This window comes from Melospiza melodia, unplaced genomic scaffold (assembly GCF_035770615.1).
Source record: "Melospiza melodia melodia isolate bMelMel2 unplaced genomic scaffold, bMelMel2.pri scaffold_35, whole genome shotgun sequence".
Classification (NCBI taxonomy): domain Eukaryota; kingdom Metazoa; phylum Chordata; class Aves; order Passeriformes; family Passerellidae; genus Melospiza; species Melospiza melodia.
Genome location: NW_026948670.1, coordinates 595071 through 619480, shown reverse-complemented (window position 1 = coordinate 619480; position 24410 = coordinate 595071). Strand labels below are relative to the sequence as shown.

The 24410-nt window shown below is 49.9% G+C and overlaps 1 protein-coding gene and 1 long non-coding RNA gene across 2 annotated transcripts; both read right to left on the bottom strand.

Annotated features, from left to right (window-relative positions):
* Positions 1-4488: 4488 nt before the first annotated feature.
* LOC134434334 (Fc receptor-like B) lies at positions 4489-5113 on the bottom strand. Its single transcript, XM_063183008.1, has 2 exons — positions 5057-5113; positions 4489-4849 (listed from the first exon to the last, which is right to left on the bottom strand). The coding sequence occupies exons 1-2, from the start codon at positions 5106-5108 to the stop codon at positions 4491-4493; spliced, it is 411 nt and encodes a 136-aa protein (XP_063039078.1). The 5' UTR covers positions 5109-5113; the 3' UTR covers positions 4489-4490.
* Positions 5114-8477: 3364 nt separating this feature from the next.
* LOC134434385 (uncharacterized) lies at positions 8478-23348 on the bottom strand. The gene is made up of 3 exons (XR_010031853.1): positions 23276-23348; positions 12735-12872; positions 8478-9379 (listed from the first exon to the last, which is right to left on the bottom strand). It is a non-coding gene; the product is annotated as an uncharacterized LOC134434385 (long non-coding RNA).
* Between the last annotated feature and the right edge of the window lie 1062 nt (positions 23349-24410).

Below are 24410 nucleotides of genomic sequence, written 5' to 3'. Positions count from 1 at the left end.
CTATTCCATCCTGTATTGGGAAATGCCAGAACCTCCTGCTCTGGGTAGAGCCCCTTCCACATTCCCAAAAAAGGGATTTATCAGAGGAAGTTGCTCCTGCAATGCTGCTGGGAATGGCTCTCTTCAATTTCCCATCCAGCTCTAAAGCTGCCAGAATCAAAGCCAAGGGGGCAGGAGGGACCTTCAGGTGCTGCCTGCCACCTGGGGCTGGCCAGAGCAGGGCTGGGCAATGGCCATCCCTGTGCAGTGGGGCTGGGCCATGGCTGGGCCCCACCCTTGGATGGCCACCCCAACAACACCAGCCACTCCACAATACACATCACTGTCCCAAAGACATCACAATATTTAATCAACCAAATAATCAATAGTGTAATATCAATTTGTATAATATCATGTGAAAGTCAACTTCCATTAACTTGATTCTCACAATACATACCAGTGAAGAGCTGTTACTCCTGTTCCCACATCTTTGCCTAGAATTCCCATAATTTCAAAGTTATAATAGTTCAGAGAGAAGGGGGTCGTATTTTCCATTGCAAGGGAGGTTCCCACCTTGTTCAGCTTCCTTGACAGAGCTGAACAAAGAAACACCATTTCTGCCAGGTTAAACAAGGAGCTGCATTTTTGTCCCAGGAGCAGGGAACCAAGTCCTGTGCCCCCTTGGAACTGGGACAGGCACCAGTAAGCCACTTTAGTGGGAGCACTGGGAGGGGGACTGCAGAGCCACTAAGCACATGGGGGTTAAGAGAAACAAATCTGAATTTGATTTATGTCTCAACATATGCTACACATGAGGTGAAAAATGACTCTGTGGGTTGTACATGTGCTGGGAACCCTGTCCCTGGTGAGGCTTCATGCAACAGAGAAGCAGGGGAGAGAAAGCTGCAGTGATGGGGCTGTGAGTGACCCCCACTGACTGGTGGGACAGATGCCGAGGAAAAATGTCTGTGAAAAAATACCCAGGAAAGGGGGCTGTGGGAGAAGCCTTTGCAAATAAGAGCAGCAAACTGTGACACAACAGGAGTGTTTTGCTTTGAGTTTCTTGGAGGGATCTGGGGCTCACTCAGAGGGGCAGCTTGGCCCTCCTCCCCTATGGAATTCACATTCTCTGAACCTGTGAGAAGCAGTGAGAGAAGCAAAGAATGACCCAAACAATTCTCATCTCATTTACAGCTCCTGTGTTTTTCACAAGTGGAATGCATTGTGGAAGATTCTTTACCTGAAGGGAATTGGTGATTGGATTCTGGCGTCAGTGTTTTGATTCACTGACCAATTGAATCCAGGTGTGTGTGTGTGTCAGGACTGTTGGCTGACAGTCATGAGATTGTGTGCAGTGGAGTGCAGTTGAGTGCTTGGCAGATTCAGTTTAGATGTAATGTAATATAATATAGAATAATACAGTATAAAAAAGTAATTAATTAGCATTTGGAAAGATGGAGTCAGATGTTGTAGTGTATTCTGTTAGTTTATTTAATTACTCCCCTATTTTCTGTATCACTCCCCCATTTTCTGTAATGGTTCTGCCCTCACCATTTCTTCCCACCATAGTATTGTCAATTATTTGGTTACCTTGGTTACTCCCGCCACAGTTTATGTCAATCCTCTCTGTTATATAATTTCCCCTCCCCTGTGCTTCCTTACATGTGAATTTGTTCTCTTCCCTGGGCCCAGTCAATCACTCCCCACTCCTCCTAGTTTGCCAGAATCTTCTGTGCTTAGGGAGACTTAAATGGCTGTGGCTCCGGGTCCCCTCCTTTACATTCTTTCTATTGGTTTTTCCCTCATGTCAGTTATCCTAAGTCCACTCCCTTGCCTTCCCCTATTGGTTCCTTTTAAACCCCTCCCTTGAATTCCTCCCCCCTTTATAACCCTGTTGCAACCTTAGTTCGACGTCACTCACTGGCAGACACGTTAGATTCCACATCTGGGTGTCTTGTCACTCCCTGGTTGCTACAATAAATCTGACAATTCCCCAGTGAGTGTCCGGACTCTTTACTCTCGTCGGTCAGCAGCAATTCCGTCCTCTGTGAGCACAGCCCGAAGCCTTCTGATGCCGAGGGGTGCTCACACATTTGCAGTTGGGTGTTGGCCGCCCTTCTGCCAACCTCGCTGCAGTCAAATGCATCATTCCTCCCAGACGTCAGGCAAAAATATCACTGACAATCCCCCCCTCAACTTTTCCTCTGGATGGTCCTTCTTCCCTGTCCGCACCCGTTCTTCCCTGCTTCGCTGCTTTCATGAGGCAGCTCATTCCTGCTTGTCCTGGACGTTCCTTCATTGCCTCCTCAATGGAATGGATGCTGCCTGCACCCACCTACCGCCTCTGCCATGTTTCCCATGCTGCCCACAGCACCGAGCCTGCTTCACCTGCCCACCGCAGCCCCAGCCCCCACAGCCAGCCCAGAGCCACCAGTGCCGCAGCACCAGCCCGCAGCCAGCCCGCAGCAGCCAGCCTGCAGCCATCGCTCGCCCGTGCCAGAGACACGCAGGTGCCATCCTTGGAAATCACGCCCAGCCACTCACAAACGCCATGTGGGCTCACCCTGGCTTGCAGCACACACACTCCATCTGCTGAGCTGATGCCCACAGAGCACCTGGGCTCCTTGCGGTAACACTGTCCCTGTCTTCTGTTTCTCTCTCTATCCTTTTCCCGTTCTACTCCCTTCTCTCCCCCTTCAGTACGAATGCTTCTTCTCCTTTATCAATAAACAGTTCTCAGATATAATATTGCTGTGTTTGTGCTTCATTTTCATCTGAGAAACCTTTCATAAAGAATCCTCCCCGACTCCACCTTTTACAGCGGGATGGGACAGGGGTAGTGGGAGGGGGAATGGGGAAGCCCTGAGTGTACTGCAAGCACTATGGGGAGAGAATGGGGCAGGCCCTGAGGGTACTTGGGCACTTGAATGGGGCTGGGGAACCCCTGCAGGAACGAGCAAAGGGATGGGGGAGCCCTTGTGGGTACAGGGAGAGGAAATGGGGAGCACAGGGTGCCCTGTATAGCCTTCTCCTGACACATGACCACCTCCCTTGGAAGGATGGGCAACCACAGGAGGCATGGAGGGAGCACTCTCAGAGTCACCCAGTGCCTCCCGCTTGCCAGAGCATCACAACTTTTGGTATAGATTGTCATAGATGTCACTGGGTTCCAACGGTTGCCTTTGCAGCTCCATGTACGTCGCCTGAGGATCCTCCACCAAGGGTGCTAGGGGGTCTTGGGGGGCCCTGTTGGAATAAGGGGGTGTTTGGAAGGGGATGGGAGGTGCTGGGGGTTTGGGTAAAAGGTGTATCATGGCTGGAGGCGGCACTCACCTTTCCTGGTACTTCCTGGCATCTGCAAACGAAAGCTGGTAAGGTGACTGGAGACCCAGGGGGCCCCATCCACCCTAGGGAATGCTGAACCACCACCAGACACACAATTCTACCCAGGCCCCACGAGTATCCCTGATGCCCCCCCAGTATCCCTGATGTGTCCCCAATATCTTTGAACCATCCTACTTATACCAACACCTTGAACTCCCAGAACCCTGAGCCTGACAGGGAGGGGAATGCCTGATAGGACCTCCAAAATCCCTGCATGACCCTCCAACAGCTCCCCAGGTCTCTGAGCCATGGTCATTGGGGTCTCAGCCTCTGCCAGGTCAGGGGCTATGGGTGCTGCCCTATGGCCCCCCTTCTCTGGCATCCTTCCCACCTCTCTCCATGTGCCCTGTCCCCCCATTGTCACCCACCCACACGGTGCCATCGGTGACAGGCCACAATGATACCCACGAGCAGGAACAGGAAGAAAAGGGCTCCACCAATCCCGGCGGCCACTGCAAGAAACAGAGGGGCACACATCAGGATCGCCCATCACCGCAGGCATCCTGCACTCCCTTGCGAACCTCAGGGACCCCACCTGTTTCCCTGTGTGTCCCTTTATCTTGTGGAGTCACCTCCAGGACACTGGGGGTGATGGTGACATTGTCCACAGGCACTGTGGGGACAGAGACAGGGCTGAGGCCACAGGGAAGGGAAGGCAGCTGAAGTGGGGGCGTGGGAATGGGCAGGGATGGGTATGGTGGGGGATGTTGAGGATGGTGTCACGCCACGGAAGGGTGAGGGGACACATAGAGTGATGGAAGGACCCAAGAAATGTGTCTGGGGGACATGGAGGTCCCCAGGCAGAGGACCCCAGGAGGCTCCCTGTACCCATCCCCGCACTCACTGTGCACCGTGACACGGAGCCAGGTGCTGCTCTTCTTCACAGCCCCCCTGTATGAGCGCACCTGGCAGCTGTAATTCCCTGAGTGGGAGACCCCCATGGCGGGCACCAGCAGCTGCGGGACCCCTGTGGGCCCGCCACAACCTGCCCATCCCTGTAGAAGATGGGCAGGAGGGGGGCTCAGGGCCGCAGGGGGCTGGGGGTGCTGATGCAGCTGAGAGTCAGGAGGGACTCCATGGTGGGTTCAGGGGTCCCCGCAGCAGTGGCACCAGGTAGAGCTTAGAGCTCAGGGCAGGAGAGAGGAGGTGAGGACTGTGACTCTGAGTCTGCTGGGAAGGGTCATTGGGGGTGTCAGGAGACTGGAGTTCCAGCCATGGAAGTGCTCACCATACACTTTCACTGTCACTGCTGCTGATCGTGACTGCCAGGACCCCACCAAGCCCCCGCAGCTATAGTGGCCACTGTGGTGCAGCTGCAGGGGAAATAGGGACAGCTCGGTCCTGTTGATGAACCCCCTCACTTCCTTCTCGTCCTGGTAAAATTGCACCCTGGTGACAATGTGGTTCCAATGGCCGCACCGACAGCGCAGTGTCATCGTGTCCCCCTCCAGCAGCACCCCTGCTGGCACCTGCAGCACCAGCAAATCTGAGAGACAGGAGGATCCCCTCTCACCAAGGGGCTCAAGACAGGTCCGAGGTGGTCCCTGTGACCCTGAGAACATCTGGGTGCATTGGGGTGTCCCTGTGTGCAGGGCTAAGGCTCTTGCCACACAAGGGTTGTGATGCCACCAAAGGAGTGGAGTCCACTCTGACTTGTCAGGGGTCATCCTGATCATTTAACATCCCCACTCACCATCTGAGACCACTACAGGGGGGCTGAGCCCAGTGCCGGGTCTGTGACACATGTAGGTGCCTCTCTCGATGGCAGTGAAGTTATCCGGTCCCTCCTGCCACCAGAGCTGCCCATCCTTATACCAGGTGGTGGCACCGGCGGTCCCTGAGCCCGGGCAAGTCAGTGTCACACGGTCCCACAGCACCGCTGGCCTCCAGGGGGGCTCCACCAGGATCTGCATGGTCTGGACACCTGCAGGTGACAGGGGACACCAGCCTGCCAGGGCCAGTGTGGGGCTGGGGAGAGCAGGGTGGGGCCATGGCATCCCACGAGGACTCACCAGCGAGGCCTAGGGTCTGGGCTGGAAGGGAGAAGGGAGTAGGGTGGGTGCGGGTGGCCCTGCAGGGGTAGCAGCACCTGGAGTATAGGGTGGGGGGGGGGGGTGTCCCCAAACTGTGCCCATGGGGACAGCAGTTCTTGTTAGAAAATGTGTCTGGGTGGCCACAAAAGAATTGGATGGTCAGCGGACATGTCTGTGTCACAGCCACCCATGCACCATATCCCTGTGGCACAGACACCTTGGGAACAGGGAGACCGAGGCCACTTGGGGCTGAGGCAGAACATGGGGACACTGTGAACACCCTGGGTACAAGGACACAATGGACACAGCCCATGCTGGCCCAGGTTACCCCCACCAGCTCATGATCCCATCCCCATGATCCCATCCCCATGGCCACATCCTCACCATTCTTGTCCCCTTCTGTTCCTGCATCCCATTTCCCTTGTCCCCATCCCCAGAGCTCCCTGAGCCCAAAGGTACCAGTCCCCACATTCCCGTCCCCACATCCCCATCCCTGAATTCCTGCCCCCCTCTCCCTGTCCCCAAAGCTACCCTATATGCCCAGTCCCACCAAGGCCACTTGGGTAACAAGGACTGGCTCTGCTGGAATTGGGGATCTCAGGGGACCGCACAGCCCCACTGTGACCCCTCCTCTCCCCATTCCTGGGGTGTCAGGCCCCTGCCCAGGGCACTCACCCCACAGGAGAAGCACCACCTTCCCAGTCACCCCGGTGTCCCCAGCCATGTGCACTGGCTGTCACTTGCTGCTGTGGCCACCACTCCCCTGGCTGATGGCTCTTTGCCCAAAGGGGAAGGAAGCGAGGTCACATTTTGTCCTCATGCGTAGGTGGCCCTAGAGTGGGGGCAGGGTGGCCACAAGCTTGTCACATGCTGGGGACAAGGCTGGGTGGACATAGTGGGATATGGCGTTCCCAGGAGTGGGGGGCCTCAGTTCGTTTGGGGACCTGGGTATGGGTGTCCATGGAAATGGGAGATCCTAGGGATGGGGTCCGTGGGAATGGGGATGCCCAGGGCTGGGGGGACACAGGGATGTGAGTCGCAGGGGAATGTGGGCTCAAGGGATTTGGGGTCACGGGATGGGGATTCTGGCGGAATGGGGGTTCCTGTGGGAAGAGGGGTTCCTGAGAGTATCAAGGTTCTTGGGAAAGGAAGATTTCAGGGGATGGAATGAACAGAAGAGGGTTCCTTTGGAATGGGGGCCCTGGGCCATGGAGATCCTGGCGAATGTCTGTACTGGGATGGGGATGACAGGGAGGAATATAAGGAAGGGAGGTCCCATGATTTGATTTTCAGGGGAATGGAGGTTCCTAGGGATGGGCAGTGGCTCATCAGGCCCAGGGGCCTCAGCTCCCCTCCTGGGTGCCTCAGATTTTGGGGTGACCCTGGGTTGCTCATTTCCTGGGCATGAGGGTCCTTGGTAGCTCTGCCTCTGTGGCCGCCCTTGCCCTTCACTTTTTCATGTCTTTATTTCTCTTTTTTCAATAATTTCCTCACTTTTGTGCCATGTCCCCTCACCCCCAGTTCATGACTCAGCAATCCTGGAGAGCACCTGAGCAGGGAAAGGGTTGGGGGAGCGAGGGCAGTGGGGTGTGCTGGGAAGGGTAGGGAGGCTGTGGGGGATGGAGGTGTTGGGCTGCGCCCCCTCATCACTTTCACTATCTTTGCCCTGGACTAGAAGGAAGAGTCCGTTTGTGCTGAGAGTCAGATGGGAAAGGGGCGGTTCAGTCCTGGGGGACCACATCCAAGGGGTTCCTGTCCTGGGCGCATCCAGTCCCAGGGGGTGACACATCCTGGCATGGGGGGTCCTGTCCCGGGGAGTGGCAGTTCCAGAAATGTCCCTGCACATTCCTGGTTGGCTGCCTGTCCCAAGGGTGGCACATCCTGGGGTCCCCTGTCAATGCAAGGGTCAGGCCCCGCCATGGCCCAGCCCCACTGCACAGGGATGGCCATTGTCCAGCCCGGCTCTGGCCAGCCCCAGGTGGAAGCCAGGACCTGCGGGTCCCCCCTGCCCCCTTTGCTTTGATTCTAGCAGCTTTAGAGCTGCTGCAAAAGTGAGAATTCTGTGGGTGGAAAAAGGCCTGCCTGTGGTTTGCTCAGCCCTGCAAGAAGCACAAAACCACAAAGGGAGCTCAAGCAGTGGCTCTGTGGGGGTCTTTGGTGGTTTTCAGAACAGGGCTGGCTGGAAACTCCCCCTGCAAGGGCAGCTGTGAGGGAACCAGTCTGGAAATGCAGCAATTGATTATTTTGTCCCTTTGCCCAAGGGTCTGAGAAAACCACAAAACTACTGCTGAGACAACAACAATCTGTTCAACATCCTGACGTGGACCCTTCTTCTTGAACAAAACCTGTCAGCCCTTAGGAACCTCATGGAAAGAATGTTTGGATCCTGGATGTGCACAGCAGAAGAGAGGGAAAAGTGTGGAAATACTAAGCGGGGGCTGCACACGAGGGGCTGGGGAACAGGGGTGTCACAGCAGGAGCAGGGAGTGCCCAGGCAAGGGAATTCAGGGCAGGCTGGAGTGGATTTACCAGGGAATCAGACCCTGAGGCACACACGGGCATTTCCACAGATTCCTGTGCACTGTCCCAAGGATGGACAGAGCTTCTTCTCTTCCTCCATGGGAAGTCAGTCAAATTTCAGGGTGGGATGGATTTCAGCAAAATGGAGAGAGTTCCTAAATATGGCCCAAGTAAAAGCTTCATTAGGGGCTGTTTTGCTGCCCAGCAGGCAGGGAACAATCCCATGGAGCTGTTGGACACTCAGGGAGATTCCACACTCTCTGTTATCTACAAGCAAATGCTGCTCTGGGGTGCACCAATGGGCCCCTAAAGATAACAAAAATGTCCAGTTTCTTCAGTATTGGAATAGGAATCCCAATATTACCAGGTAGATTGTGCTTGGGCCAGTCTGACCCTTGCTGCTGGGCCAAAGGCGGCAACTGTGGTGTACCACCCCAGAGATACCTTTAGCTTGCTCCTGGTTGCAGCTGGGCAGCTGAAACAAGTCCAGGCTTGGTAGGAACTCCGTTTACCTACGGAGGGGAAGGCTTCCGGCGATGGTGAGGAGGAAAAGGAGACGGATTCTGCCGGAGGGGTATATCCAGGGCTTTATTCCGTGGTCACAGAGGTCTGAATGTCAGTAACAGCTCCAACAGAATCCCGAGCACATGGTCTGATTACCTTTTAAAGCTCCCGGGGGAGGGGGAGGGAAGGGGCAGGTGAGCTACCAACCAGGTTGGAGGGGCATGGTCTCAGGGGAGGATGACACCTAGACAGGCCAATGACCTCTGGGCATAGGGCATCTTTTGAACTTGACCAACCACACGACGACCTTGCTGGAATGTTAAGCCTGATTGACAGGACTCACTCAGCAAGGGGGCAAGGGGGAAGGGAGAGAGGTATAGGCACACCTGGGAAGGGACCCGGAAGTTTAAAACAGGACATTACAATACACTGCAACATCTCCCTCTAGTTTCGTTTAAAAAGAAGAGGACTGGTTTTGTGATGCGGAATGCTTGCCAAACCATAGTTGGTAAATCGGTTCTTCCTCTACAAGAGGGTCAGTGTTTTCCACTGAGGCTTCCAGGTCATCCATTGGAGCACTGAGGGTTTCCAAATGGTAGACCTCAGGAGGGCGGTATGAGCTTGAAATTAACTTGAGAACCATGCGTTTGATTAGTCCAAAAACAATGGTTACAACTACAATAACTATAACTAAAATAAACAGCACTAAAAACACAGTTTTCAGAATAGATCCCAACCAGCCCGAGAGTCCCCAGCCTTTGAACAGTCCATTCAGCCAGTTGTCAGTTTCTCTGTTGATGTCCGAGAACCTTTGTCAAGGTAGTCCATATGTGGTTTGGGCTGCGGCACTATGCAGGAGATCGCAGGTGGGATGATCACGAGTAGGACGAGAAGCAGGCAAGGTCTCATGGCGTCTCGAGGCTACACATGAACAGCGGGATCTAAACTGGTACAAGGAACTTGAGACAAACATATATTACAAACTATTCCAGATAGGAGGCTTAAATAGAATTTCCTCCAGAGAACGCGTGCAACGTTTCCTTCTCCAGGCAGCATGAGCAACCTGGGGTGCTTCTGTAGATTTCTCTGAGACTTTGGGAACATAGGGCTTTACCCATTTGGAAGGAACCCACCTTAAACTAGAGGGGGTGGACACACAGGCGTATCAACGTCCCCAAGTAACCAATTTGTAAGGTCCCACTGTTTTCCAAGTCTCAGGGTCCTTTACTAAAACTGGAGGTTTTTCTTTCATCAACCTATGACTGCTCCTCCCAAAGTGGTGTAGGATGGGTGGGTTCAGGCTGTCAAAAGAACAATTCAGAAAATTGATTGTGAATAGCACCCTGGATAATCGGATGTGGGGAGGTTCCACCTTCAGAACCTGTTGTTGCTGGTCCAGGACTCTTTTAATATCACGGTGAGTTCTTTCTCACAATGGCTTGACCTGTAGGGGAGTAGGGGATGCCAGTTTTGTGCTCTACTCCCCATTGCTGCAGGAAGCTCCCGAATTCCTTGGATTTATAAACAGGCTCATTATCAGTTTTCAGCTCCTTGGGGATGCCCATGAAAGAAAAAGCCTGTAAGAGGTGCTTAATAGCATCAATAGATGATTCTCCTGTGTGGGCAGAAGCATAGACCGCTCCAGAAAAGGTATCTACACTAACGTGAACATATTTCTGCCATCCAAAAGACTGTATGTGTGTTACATCTGTTTGCCACAGTTCACAACTCTTCAGTCCCCTTGGGTTTGCTCCCGTACTCACTGTAGGGAGTGCATGTTGTTGGCAATTTGGGCATGTGGTCACAATCGCTTTGGCCTGTTCTCGAGTGATGTTAAACTGACGAACCAGGCCAGGTGCATTTTGGTGGAAAAGCTGGTGGCTGATTTTTGCCTGTTCAAAAACATTTGGGAGAGTGGCCATCACTGCAGGTGCAGCAAGAGCATCTGCCCTTCTGTTGCCTTCAGCGATAAACCCTGGCAAGTCAGTGTGTGACCTGACATGCATCACATAAAAGGGTTGCTCTCGGTGAGTGACTAACTTTACCAGTTTTGAGAGCAATTCAAAAAGTGTGATGTTAGACACTTCTTGCAGTATTGCTTGATCTGCCCTGGATACTACTCCTGCCACGTATGCAGAGTCTGTAATCAGATTAAATGGTTCTGAGAACCTTTCTAAAGCCCTAACAATCGCAGCCAATTCAGCAACCTGAGGTGAACCTTCCACCTCAGCAATGTCTGTCTCCCACTGCTGGGTTTGAGGATCCTTCCAAGTCATAACGGACTTGTGGGACCTCCTGGACGCATCTGTAAAGACAGTCAGAGCCTTTTTTAAAGGTCTCCTACTTAGAGCACTTCTCAATTTCAAAGTGAATTGAGAATCTTGTTTGAACAACTTGTGAGCGGGCCACGCTACCAAAATTTGTCCTGAGTAGGAATCCAGAGTGAACTGCAACACTTCATTTTCTTGAAACAATTGTTCCAGTATTTTCATAGTATTTTGACCCGATTTTAACTCAACTGGAATGTGAATGCACTTAAAATCACATCCTGCTAACTCCCTGATCCGGGTCCTTGCTTTCCGGATCAGTTCTGCTACCAGCTCCTGAGGTTTTGTCAATCTCTTGGACCTTTTATGACTGAGGAAAACCCATTCTATGATCAAGAGAGAGTCCCTCTGGTCCTGGTCCTTTTTTGGTGTGTCCTTTGCCTTAGGTGTTTGTTTTTCCTCCCACTGGAAAATAATTCCATGGAGGTGTGGAAACTTACCTAGGATGATAAATTTGAATGGCAGGTCAGGCCAGCATCGGTTGGCCTGTCTTGTGGACATTGCAATCTGAACCTTTTCTAGAGCTTTCCGTGCCTCTGGGGTAATAGACCTAGGAGCACCTAGGTCCTCTCCCCCTTTCAATAAATTGAAAAGAGGGGCAAGGTCTTCATTAGTCAGACCGAGCCATGGCCTTACCCAATTCAAAGACCCACACAACTTGTGGACATCCACAAGGGTCTTGATCCTTGGATTGATTTCTAGTTTTTGAGGAACAATGGTCCTATTTCCAATTTCTAAGCCCAAATACTTCCAAGGTGGCATCTTTTGAATTTTCTTTTCTTGGAGCTCGAACCCTGCAACAATCAATGCATCGATTGTTAGGTCAAGCGCATGGGTGAGTAAATCATCATTGGGGGCACACACGAGGATATCCATGTAATGATAGATGATGGCCTTCTCTGCGGCTGCACGCACTGGGGAAAGCAGGGAAGAGACATACCACTGGCAGAGAGCTGGAGATACCTTCAATCCTTGAGGAAGAACGGTCCAATGGTACCTTTTCATAGGGGCTTCCATGTTGATGGAAGGGACCGAGAATGCAACACGCGGTGCATTGTCAGGGTGCAAGGGGATTTGGAAAAAGCAGTCTTTATTATCAATAACAGCTAAATCTAATCTTGGGGAAGCATTGTTGGGGATGGCATATCAGGTTGGGGAGAACCCATATCTTCAATTACATTATTAATTTGTCAGAGGTCATGAAGAAGTCGCCTTCTGTTTTTGTCAGCTTTTTGGATGACAAACACTGGAGTGTTCCATGGGGACATGGTCTCCACAATGTGGCACTTTTTTAGTTGCTCTTCCACTAGTACCTCAAGCACCTTTATTTTTTGTTTACTGAGCGGCCACTGTTTCACGTCAACTGGTTTGTCTGTTTTCCACTTCAGTTTTTGGGTGGGGCGCTGTTGTTCAATGACTGCTGCACAAAAATGCTGTGGAGAGTCTGGAATATCAATTGTGACACCCCACTGGGCCATTAAATCTCTCCCTAAAAAAGGTTCCGAATAATCTAACACAAATGGACGGATATTTTCCAATTGTCTGTTTGGTCCCTCAATTTGAATAATGTTTTTGGATTGTCTTGCCAATTGCAGGCCTCCTACACCTCGAAGGTGACCAGCAACATTTTGCAAAGGCCAATGTGCTGGTCAGTCTTGTACTGGAATCACTATGCAGTCTGCACCCGTGTCTACAAGCATCTCAGTGCGTTTTGACTCCCCACCCCCACTGACATTACACCATAATTTGGGTTTGTCTTTCCCAATAGCTTGGACCCGGGCGATTGTGGGCCCTTGTTTTTCGATATTTTCAGGTAAAGATGGCACAGGGATAGCTTGTGCAACAATTTGTCCCTTGGGAAGAAACAGGGGTGGGTGGAAACAGTGCAGGCCGAGAACGAATTGCTCAGGATCTGATGTTGTCATTCCCCGAGCAATTTCAATCTCTTGTGGTGTGTGTTTGGTGTCCCCAGTGACGATGTTCTTACAACGAATTCGGTTCCAAGTTCCCTTCTGTTCAGGATTTACAGAGACAAAATGCCAGTCAGTGTCCTTCAGGTGGAGTGACTCTGTCAGCTGCAGCCTGTAAGGCTCATTGACAGAAGACGTGGTTAACACAGGATCACCTAAATCATAACAAAGGTAATTTTTTTTCACTTTCAGCAGTGGACCAGTGTGGAAGGGGCTAGCAGCGGGCCTGTTGGCTAAAGGAGCGAGAAGTAAGAGGAAGAAGTTGAACCAAGGAGATCAAGAGAGGAAAGATGGGAGCCTTCTGCGACTGGAGGGGAAAAAACTGGAAAGTGTATCAGCCATTTTCACTAATAAAGTGTTGCAAACTGTTGCCAACGGTTGCTAATGGTGGCAAACGGTGCTAACGGTTGACAACTGAGACTAAGACTGAGTGTGCTTGTGGTCTCTGCTTTAATGTCGTGACCACCTCGACTGCGACATTTTGGTGACCGCCGATGTGATAAGAAAATAGTCGGTGGGGGCCCATACAGGGTGTGGTGGTTTGACCAGGAAGAAGTGGGAATTCTGGGATGTTGTGGTCAAACCAATGGGTGCTTGGATTTTGATATTGGCACCTGGGGTAGCCAGTGGTTTTTAGGACACACCTCCGAGAACACCCAGGGGTTAAAAGCAGAGCTTTGGCCCTGGGAGGCTCTCTTGGGACTTTGAGGGACGGAGTTCGGATCACTCCCCCGTCCAGCCGCTGCTGCTGGGCAGGGGAGGGGCAGCCATGAGGTAGGCCTGGGCCTGGACAGAGATGGGAGTAAGGAGGCCTTGGAGGATGAAAGGGTGGAAAGCCCCAAGAGACATCGGACAGCCATTCCCCCCCCTGCCCCCCCCCCGCCTTTTGAGACAGAGAGAGAGAGAGAGAGAGAGAGAGAGAGTGCAGCCTGTGTTACCTTGAAATTCAGTAAATATGTGCTGGCAGCAGGCAGCCCAGCTGAGGAGATGGGGGGGGGGGGGGTGCAGCCAGGAGTCCAGCTGCCTGGAGGCCTGGAGGAGTTTTTTAACCCTTTTTGGACAATGAAAGCCTTACAGAACATTAACCCTTCCTAGACGAGTGATAAGAGTGGAGGAGGACAAAGGAAATGAACGAGTGATGGAGGTCTGGACCAGAGAGAGAGAGTGAGAGATGTTGAAAGAATGGAGAAGATGGAGTGGCGTTTTATGTTGGACTCTTTTGTGTAGCCATGGACAGAGCTATGTTTCCGTGAGATACAGAGACTGAGTCCAGGGGGAGAAATGTCCTAGTGCCAGAGAAGATTCAGTGTGGGTACCCCTCGGCCCCAGGGGGTATATAAAATATGGGGGGGACGGATGTCCCAGAGGTGAAAAGGTGAGATACTGTGATTTTCTGGAACTGGACAAAGCATCCTTAAAAAAAGACAACCCTGGAAGCAGCCCTGATCCCTGTTCGGTGGTGAGAGCACCGGAACAAGGACGGAAGAGGCCACCGTGACACATGGAAGGACTCCCTCTCCTCTTGAGGAGTTGAAAGTTTGAGCAATCTTAAGGGGTGGTATTGGACCTAGAATTGGTGATTTTGGAGGATGTATTGTATTGGGAATTTAGGGGGGAGGAGGGGGAGAGTGTTTTTGTGAGGTTTTCATTTTCCTCGTGTTTTTTTTTCCCTCTTTTGTGTGTAGTTTTGTAGTTTAGTAATTGTTTGTGTGTAGCTTAGTTAATAAACTTTTCTGTATGTTGAAGTTGGAGCCTGCTTTGTTTATTCCTGGTCACATCTCGCAGCAGACACCGGGGAGAAGGTGTACTCATGGGGGCTCTGGCTTTGCCAGGCCCAAACCATAACAGAGGGTTCTAGCAATTGGCATACGTGACCCACTGGGACGTAGTGGGGGAGGCGGCGTTGGTGCAGCTGAGAGTGGCAGGTGGAAGCCACAGGGAGGTCCGGACCTGATTCTCTCAAATCAAGACACCTGGAAGTAAGTGAGCCACCAACTAGTAATAATGGGACAAAATTTATCTAAAGAGGAAGAAAATGTTCTGTCTGCATGGAAAATTTTGTTAAGAAATAAGGGAATTTATACGTCAGACTATGCACTTCGTAATATAATGCTGTGGGCTAAATCACAGAATATTGGCACTGATCCTGACACAGCATTTAGTGTTAAGGCATGGAAAAAGGTCGGGGACAGACTTTGGCAAGTCATTCAAGCGGGAGAAAAAACAGTTGTTGATCTAGCAGTTACTTGGAACTCGCTCTTTGAGGCTTTAAAGGAATGGAAAATAGAGAGAGAAACGGAGCAAGATGCGGATGAAGAGTCGGGCCTGATAACAGAACCTGACGGGAGGCCCTCTGAGGTAGAAGGGGGCTCTGATGGGAAGGCTACCAGAGCTTCTGGGCTGGTTGCCAAGGCTTCTGGGAAAGCTGCCAAAACTTCTGGACAATCTGCCCTAGCCTCTTCTTATCAGGCCCCTAAGCCTCCTTATCTCACACCTGTGCAGCAGCTCACGATGGTGCCTGTATATATTACACCGCTATGCCAGTTAGCTGAAATGTCTCTAGCAGAGAGAGAAACCCAGCCATCTGCCCCCCCGCTTCCCTCCTCTCTGGTCCAGCCGTCCGCCCCCCCGCTTCCCTCTGAGTGGCTTGAACAATCTGCAAGGCCGTATCCTCCGTTACTTGACAGTGACAGCAACAGTGAGTCAAGTGATGAGTCGCCCGCAGTAACATCTAAGCTGGGGCAAGGAGCTCTGGTCCCTTCATCTCCTAAGAGCTCTAGCCTTACTGCCCCATGGACTTTGCCTCCATGTCAAGTAACTGTGCTTCCTCGACACCCTCAGGAGTTCTGGGAATTTGTTAGGAGGAAAGAAGTTGAAGAAAATAATTGGGACATAATAGAAAGGTTAGATGCTCCAAGAGTACCTCAGGAGAGCAGTGCCAATGCAAATGTTGCTTGTGATAACCCTATGGCTTTTCCAGTTTTCAAAGCAGTTCCTGGAACAAGACAGAACAACAGTCATCACGTCTTCGCCTGGAGGGTTGTGCAAGACATCCAATCGAAAGTAGCTCAGTATGGTATTAATTCCTCAGAGGTAATGCAATTAATACGTGTGATTAATGCAGATTTGCTTGCACCTTATGACATCACTCATCTTGCTACAATTCTATTCCAACCAGTACAATATGGTGTATTTCAAGAAACTTGGAGGCGAGTGGCTGAGCGCACCGCTTTAACAAATATGCAGTTGCCTCAACACGACCCTCGTCGTGCTGTGGGTGTTGATGCCCTACTGGGCACTGGGCCTTTTGCTAATCCAGATTTACAGGCAAGGTGGCATCCTTCGATTTTGGCACAAGCTCAGCAAATTGGCATGGGTGCTTTAACTAAAAAAATGGAAATGGCAGCTCCAAAACAGAAATATATCACTATACAACAAGGGATGAGAGAACCATTTTTGCAGTTTGCAGAAAAACTTGCTGCTGCTATTGAGAAACAGGTAGATGATTAAACTTTGCGAGACAAATTGTGCATAGAGTTGGCTAAAGAAAATGCAAACCCAGATTGCAGAAAGATTATTGACACTTTGCCTGGGGAACCCACCTTGTCTGAAATGGTTACTGCTTGCTCAAAAGTTGGTTCAGTTGAGCATAAAATGGCAGCTCTTGCTGCAGTGCTAAGACCTTCAGCAAAGTGTTATAATTGTGGACAACAGGGGCATGTTAAGTCACAGTGTACTGTCCAGAAAACAACATTTAGGCCAAGTGCAAGCAGCGATGTTGTATGCAATCGTTGTGCTAAATCTGGGCACTATGCTAAGCAATGCAGGAGTAAATATCATGCAAATGGTCAGCTATTGCCGGGAAACCCAAAGAGGACCGGAAAGGGGCGTGTGGGGAAACAAATACCCCAACAACCGCAACAGCAAATGCGGGCCTTCCCAGCCCTGCAAAGCTACCCATTTGCGAACAATACTCAGGGGCAACAAGCGGGTCCGCAGGCATTGATATACCCACCGCTGACACAGCAACCATTTTAACAAAAGAAATATGTAAGGTACCCCTTGATGCCTATGGTCCAATAGGATGGAGATTGAGTGCATTTTTGATAGGGAGATCGAGTACTACACTTAGAGGTATTCATGTGCATCTAGGGCCTATTGACACTGATTATTTAGGGCAGATTCATGCCATGGTATCCATTGATGATCCTCCTGTCACTATTCAGAAAGGAGCTTGCATTCCTCAAATTGTACCTTTTGTGAGTTCTGTTCCAAATACAGTGGACTGAAGTCGAGGCACCGGAAGCTTTGGATCGACAGGAGTACCTCAAGTGTTCTGGACGGAGAAAGTAACAGAGAGCCGTCCAGAAAAGACATGCACTCTCACCGCCAGTGGATGTCATCCAGGAACTATATCAGTAACAGGTTTGATTGATACTGGAGCAGATGTCACAATACTCTTGCGACTTTGCTGGCCTCAATCGTGGCCTCTCACTCATACAAGTTTTGGTCTCCTGGGATTAGGTGGTGCTAAAACAGGTGGCCTGTCAGCCATTGTAATTAATGTGAAACATCCTGATGGCCAACAAGCTAACATCAGACCCTATGTTGCCGATTCTCCTCAAAGTTTGTGGAGAAGAGATTGTTTATCTCAATGGGGTGTCAAAATTACTGCAGATTTTTAATGGGGGCCACTGTGTTGCAGGGCAATGAACGTCCAGTTGTACCCCTGACATGGTTGACAGATAAGCCTGTCTGGGTTCACCAGTGGCCCCTGACTACTGAAAAGCTTACTGCCCTGCAAGAATTAGTTACAGAACAATTGCAAGCGGGACACATTGAGGAATCATTCAGTCCCTGGAACACCCCTGTTTTTGTAATAAAAAAGAAATCGGGAAAATGGAGACTTTTACATGATTTACAGCAGATAAATACTGTAATGGCAACAATGGGAGCTTTACAACCAGGCCTTCCTACACCTACGATGATTCCACAGGAATGGCAAATAGTTGTCATTGATCTAAAAGATTGTTTCTTCACTATTCCATTGGCTGAGCAGGACAAAGAAAAATTTGCTCTTACGGTGCCTTCTATAAATCATGCTGAACCTGATAAAAGATAACAGTGGAAGGTACTCCCACAAGGCATGAAAAATTTGCCAACTATTTGTCAATGGTTTGTGGCACAGGCCTTGTCAAAAGTCCGGGAGCAATTTAAAAACTGCTACTGCTATCATTACATGGATGATATCTTGTTGGCATCTGACAACAAACAACAGTTGTCAGCTCTTAAACAATGTGCTGTGACAAATTTGAAAGCTTTTGGCCTGATCGTTGCTCAAGAGAAAGTGCAGGAACACATGCCTTGGAAATACCTAGGTATGTTGGTGACCAACACTCAAGTTATGCCTCAACCTGTAAAGCTAGACATTGATGTTAAAACTGCTACTGATGTACAGAAATTGGTTGGTTTATTAGGTTGGATTCGATCATATTTAGGCAGAACTAATCATCAGTTGCAGCCATTGTTTGATTTGCTTTCAGGCATCACTTCCTCTACTGATAAGAGGCAACTGACCTCAGCAGCAAAAAAGACCTTGGAAGAAGTTGAATTAGCCCTAGCACACAAATTTGTTAACAGGATAGATACCTCTGTTGGTGTTCAATTGTTTATTTTGAAAGACCGTGAAATACCATGTGGAATACTATGTCAATGGAATGATAATTGGGAAGGTCAATTGCATATTCTGGAATGGATATTTTTATCTTTCAGATCCTGGAAAACAGCTCCAGGACTTTATGAGCTTTTTGCAGATATTATCATCAAGGGCCGCAGGCGTTGTCATGAGATTTTAGGACAGGACCCTGTGACCATTGTGATACCTCTACACAGTGGTATTTTGAATGGTGCTTTCAAAATAATCATGAATTGCAATCTGCCTTATCTTGTTTTACAGGCCAAATCTCATATCATTTGCCTTCTCATCCTGTTCTAACACTGACTAAAGAGATTCCTTTTGAAGGCAAGCAAATTTGTTCTCCTGTTCCAGTGTAAGGTATAACGGTTTTTACAGATGGGTCTGGGAAAACCAGAAAAGCAGCTGTGGCTTGGAGAAAGGATGATCACTGGGAATATCAGACAGTGATTCAGCAGGATCTCCTCAACTGGTTGAACTTTCTGCTGGTATTTTGGCTTTTACTTTGTTTCCTGGTTCTGTAAATATAGTTACTGATTCAGTTTATGTTGCCAATTTGGTTAAGCATTTAGATCAAACAGTGTTGTATAATATTCAAGAGAAACCATTTTTTACCATATTAGTGAAGTTATGGACAGTTATTGGTGCTCGAAAACATCCTTACTTCATCATGCACATTCGCAGCCATACATCATTGCCAGGATTTTTTGCTGAAGGCAATGCCTATGTAGACTCTTTAGTAGCTGCTGCTGCAATCAAAACTGTACCCAATGTGTTGCAGAAGGTAATTTTATCCCATCAATTTTTTCATCAGAATGCTCAAGCTTTACAGCAGCAATTCAAATTGTCTACTGCCAAGGCAAAATCTATTCTTTCCTCTTGTCCTGACTGCCATATGACTCATGTCACTCAGTATTATGGTACCAACCCTAGAGGTCTTTCTGCATTAGAAGAATGGCAAACTGATGTTACAAAAATGCCAGAATTTGGTCGCTTCAAGTATGTTCATGTTACAGTTGATACTTTTTCTCATGTAATGGTTGCTTCAGCATTCACAGGAGAAAAAACTCGAGATGCTATTCGTCATTTTTATCATGCTTTTTCTATTTTAGGTGTTTCGTGTCACGTAAAAACAGATAATGGCCCAGCATATGCTTCGCAGAAAATGCAAGCATTCCTTAGTGCCTGGGGCATTGGACATTCAACAGGTATTCCACATGTCCCCACGGGCCAAGCAATTATTGAAAGAGCTCACGGACTTCTTAAATGTCAGGTTCAAAAACAAAAAGGGGGAATGCAACATGAGTCACCTCAAGTGAGATTAGATAAAGCTGTTTATGTGTTAAACTTCTTGCGTCCCCTACCTGACTCACAGTTATCTCCAATCTTTTGCCATTTTTCTTCTTTGAATTCTAAGCAACCACATTTCCATAGAAATGTCAAGGTGTGGGTCAAGGATTTGATTACTGGTATATGGTCTAGTCCAGAAGAATTGATAACCTGGGGGAGGGGTTATGCTTGTGTTTTGACAGATAATGGTCTTTGATGGGTTCCTGCTCGCTGTGTCAAACCTTACCTAGACCGTGCGGGAAAGGACAGGATCGATGGTTCCGCAGCTGAAGCAGAACGTGCAGAGGACACTGGCTAAGACCATATATCAGTAATTAAAGATGGATGAAGGACAGGAATGATTGCATTAAGAATGGGAATTCTGTTGATGGTTGTGATTGTGATTTTGTGTGTCCCCTCTCTGCTTGGATTTTTGCAAAGGGCCCTGCAAAAATCCATAGCAACTGTATTTACAGTTCAAAAACAAAAAAGGGGGAATTGTGGAAGGGGCTAGCAGCAGGCCTGTTGGCTAAAGGAGCAAGAAGTAAGAGGAAGAAGCTGAACCAAGGAGATTGAGAGAGGAAAGATGGGAGCCTTCTGCGACTGGAGGGGAAAAAACTGGAAAGTGTATCAGCCATTTTCACTAATAAAGTGTTGCAAACTGTTGCCAACGGTTGCTAACTGTTGCAAATGGTGCTAACAGTTGAAAACTGAGACTAAGACTGAGTGTGCTTGTGGTCTCTGCTTTAATGTCGTGACCACCTCGACTGCAACAGACCAGCAGACATAGTCTTTGAAGCACCTGCTTCACTTACACAAACATTAATATTATTGCGCGCTTGATTGGTTTTGCTACCCTTATTCCCTTGGCCTGCTCTTTTTGTGTCTGCACGTCTGGCAGGCGGGCGCTCCCTTTTCAGTTTTTTTGTTGTTGTTGACCCCCAGGGAGGGCTTGTAGTTCTTTTCCCCTGCTATTTCTGAATTCATCAAATTGCCTTTTCAGGGGTCACTGGTTACTCCAGTGCCCTAGGTTCTTACAAAGCAGGCATGGTTTTGTGGGCTCAGCCATTGCTGGTCTCCACTGCTGCCCAGGGTACTGCTGTACTGAGGGGAAAGGTGCAGGGCTGGCAACGGCGACACGCTGAGGTGGTCTTGGCAGCAGCCTTGGTCTGGTGTCTTCAGCCACACTCATCAGAGGCACTTTCCTGTTACACACTAGAAGCATATCTTTTAAGGTTGGGGGAGGTTCTAAAGGAAGGCTCAGGATTGCCACTCGACACTGTTCATTTGCATTCGTAAATGCCATTTCCTCTAAAACCGCTTCCCTAGCATTCACTTTTTTAACTTGTATTTCAATGGCTCTAGTTAACCTTTCTACCAATGTCAAAAAAGGCTCTGATGATAGCTGTTTAATTTTACTATAGGGCTCAAAAGGCCCCTCAGGTTGGAGGGAAAAGAATGCTTTTTCAGCTGCTTCTTTTACTTTCTCGAGTGTTTCTGCAGGAATTGCTGTAGCTTGGATTGAGGGTAAAGACCATTGGCCCTCACCACAGAGGTGCTCAATGGTGATAGGGTTACCACTGTTGTCCTTCGCTGTGTTTGGATCAGCATGCAAGCCTGGGAGAGCATCTTTTAGCAGTTGTTTCCATGCTAATTCCCATAATTTGAATTCCATGGAGGTCATGAGACAGGAAAAAAGCTGTTTTAAATCATGTGGGATCACCACAGTCCTACTCAGTTCAGAATTTAAAAGGCCACGGGAATATGGACTGTGTGGACCATATTCTTTATGAGATTTACAGATCTCCTTAATCAATTGTCATCCAAAAGAACTCCAATTAGCAGTTGGGGCTGCCCCTCCCTGAGCTGCAGGCTGAAAGGTAACAGGAGCCAGTGACAACATGGGACTATGCATTGGGTCTGCTGTTCCCAGCTCTGTATCCCTTGGATCAGAAGCATTGGGATGACAGATACAGGTCTGGGGACAGGCAGTGGTTGTGTCCCCACCGTGGCAACTCGGGGAGGGGGCGGGGACGCAATGGGCACAGGGGGCAGGGACAGGGAGCTGGCAAGGGGTGGGGATACCATGGGAACAGGGGGCGGGGTCAAGGGGCAGGCAGGGGGCGGGGACACCATGGGAACAGAGGGCGGGGTCAAGGGGCTGGCAGGGGGCGGGGACACCTGGTGACATCACGTCAGCAGATGCCCCCTGGGAGGAGTAGAGGGGAGGAGCTGAGGGTACTGCAGGAAAGGGAGGGGGAGGGGGGAAGGTGTCACGAGGAACAGGAGGAGAGGGGGATGGGTATGGAATTTTGAAATGCTTAAGAGGATTTTGGGAAGAAGACCAGGTTTGGGAAGATGCCACGTGGCATCCACCATCTTGTGGACCCCCTAGGGACTGGGGGCCATTTTGGGCATCACTGCTCTCTGGAAAGCTGACACGTGCTCTGGGTTTCAGAGGAGGGGACACAGGGGATTGGGAAAGGTTCCACGCAGCCTGGCCAGGGCCTTGTGAACAGGACAACTCAGGCATTTTAACAAATTCTGGGAGTCGACTTCCCAATGAGTGTGCTCTCTTTAAAATACCAAGTTTTGGGGTAAGAGGTTTAGGGGGTTTAGAGCTAGGAGAGGGAGAAACAGGGAGAGCAGAGGTACATGGCTTGGCATTTGGCTTTTTCTCCAATTCCTTTTGTTTGTGCAAGGCTGTTGGAATTTGTGAACTCCAGAACACAAATTTAGCTGAGGGTGTATTCCCAGACTGTCCTAAGGTTATCAATTCATTTCCAACTTTTTCCCAGAATTGAATATTGTGGATTTCTTCAGGGGAGGTTTGTGGGAAGTGCAGAAAAAGTCATCTTGTAAACTGTTTCAATTTTCCTTTTGAGAACTTCACATTACCACTGACTAAAATGCTAACAATATGATAATACACTCCTTTTTGTACAATGCTGAGATTCGAACCCATGTAAAATGTAAAAGCCAAAATCAGCTACCGATTTCTAAAAAAAAAACACAGATAGGAAGGCGATAACGAACAGACAAAAGCTTTACAATGCAGCTGTATATACTGCTTTTAAAATTCCCGGGCAGCAGCTGCAGGGAGCTGAGACACGCCCTGCCAAGCCGAGGCAGACAAAGCCTCCCCTGCGGAGCTGAGAGAGAGCAGCTTTCCCCCACATCACATGGCCAGCCGATACCGGGGCCACCCCGCGTGTAGAGGGCACCCCCGCCCCACAGAGAGAGAGATCCCCGCGGCCACATGTAGAGAGCCCCCCTTCCCCGCACAGAGAGAGAGTCCCCCGCGGAGAGAGCCGAGAACACTGCGCTGCTGAGCCGGGGGGAAGGGCAGAGAGCAATCCCGCTCTGGAAAGAATTCCAAGAGACAGCAACACACGCGGCTGAAAGCTAAAGCCTAGAACGCAATGGATTCCCTCTGTGGGGCTGCGCAGCCAAAATGCTAAGGCAAAAAAGGAACAGAACTCACGGCAGAGTCTGTTTTTGAGCTTCTGCTCCACCAAGAGCAGAGATACTCACCCAAAATGGAAGCTGTAGCTGGCTAGGTCTCCTCACCAGAACAGGACCCCTCTATGGGCAGGAGAGGCTACCCTGTTCTTCCTCTGGAAAATCTTCTTACCAGAAAGGAGCTGGGGTTTCCTGAGGCACTGAACAGTCCACGAAACTTCTTCTGGGATAAAATCCCAAAGTCTCTAACTGAGAGCATTGCAACCAAGGCTCTTTCAGCTGGATGCACGGCAGCCGAAGCCTGCCCGAGGTACTGAGAGTCCTTCTGGGGCTGCAGAGTCACTTTGCCCACCCAGAGATGCCAAAATATTGGAATATGAATCCCAATAGTGCCAGGTAGATTGTGCCTGGGCCAGTCTGACCCTTGCTGCTGGGCCAAAGGGGGAAGCTGTGGTGTATCACCCCAGAGACACCTTTAGCTTGCTGGAGGTTGCAGCTGGGCAGCTGAACAAGTCCAGGCTTGGTAGGAACTCCTTTTACCTCAGGAGAGAAGGCTTCAGGCTAATTGTGAGGAAGAAGGAGACGGATTCTGCCGGAGGGTTATATCCAGAGCTTTATTCCATGGTCGCAGAGGTCTGAATGTCAGCAACAGCTCCAACAGAATCCTGACGGCATGGCTTGATTCAGCTTTTAAGCTCAGGGACAGGGGAAGGGGAGGGGCAGGTGAGCCACCAACCGGGTGGGAGGGGCAGGGTCTCAAGGGACGAGGATGACACCTAGACAGGCCAATGACCCCCAGGCCTGAGGGGCATCTTTTGAAAGTGATGAACCACACAACGCCTTGCTGGAATGTTAAAACTGATTGACAGCCCAGCAGGGGGTGAGGGGGGAAGGGGAAGAGGGGTATTGGCACACCTGGGGAAGGAACCCGAAAATTTACGACAGGTTATTACAACACACCGCAACATCTGGAGACATTGTGGAACACCTGTGAGTGACAGGAGTGAGTCAGGCCTTGCTTTTGCTGAGACAGGCCCCGTCTGTCCATCAGTCTGTCAGCCATGGCACACTGGGGACAGTGTGATGCTCTGCCAAAGCCAGCTCCTGAGTGGCCGTGTGACCAGAAGTACCAGCTGGGGAGAGGGCTCTTGGTGTCTCAGCTGGCTTAAAAGACAGAGCATGAGATGGCCATGTCTCTGACTCTGTC

Bases quoted from the DNA above. Each gene is read 5' to 3' on its own strand.
- LOC134434334 (XM_063183008.1), bottom strand. From the start codon at position 5,108: ATGTGTCACAGACCCGGCACTGGGCTCAGCCCCCCTGTAGTGGTCTCA. The intron at 4,850-5,056 runs GTGAGTGGGGAT...CCTGTCTCTCAG, and splicing joins CCCTGTAGTGGTCTCAGATG to ATTTGCTGGTGCTGCAGGTG.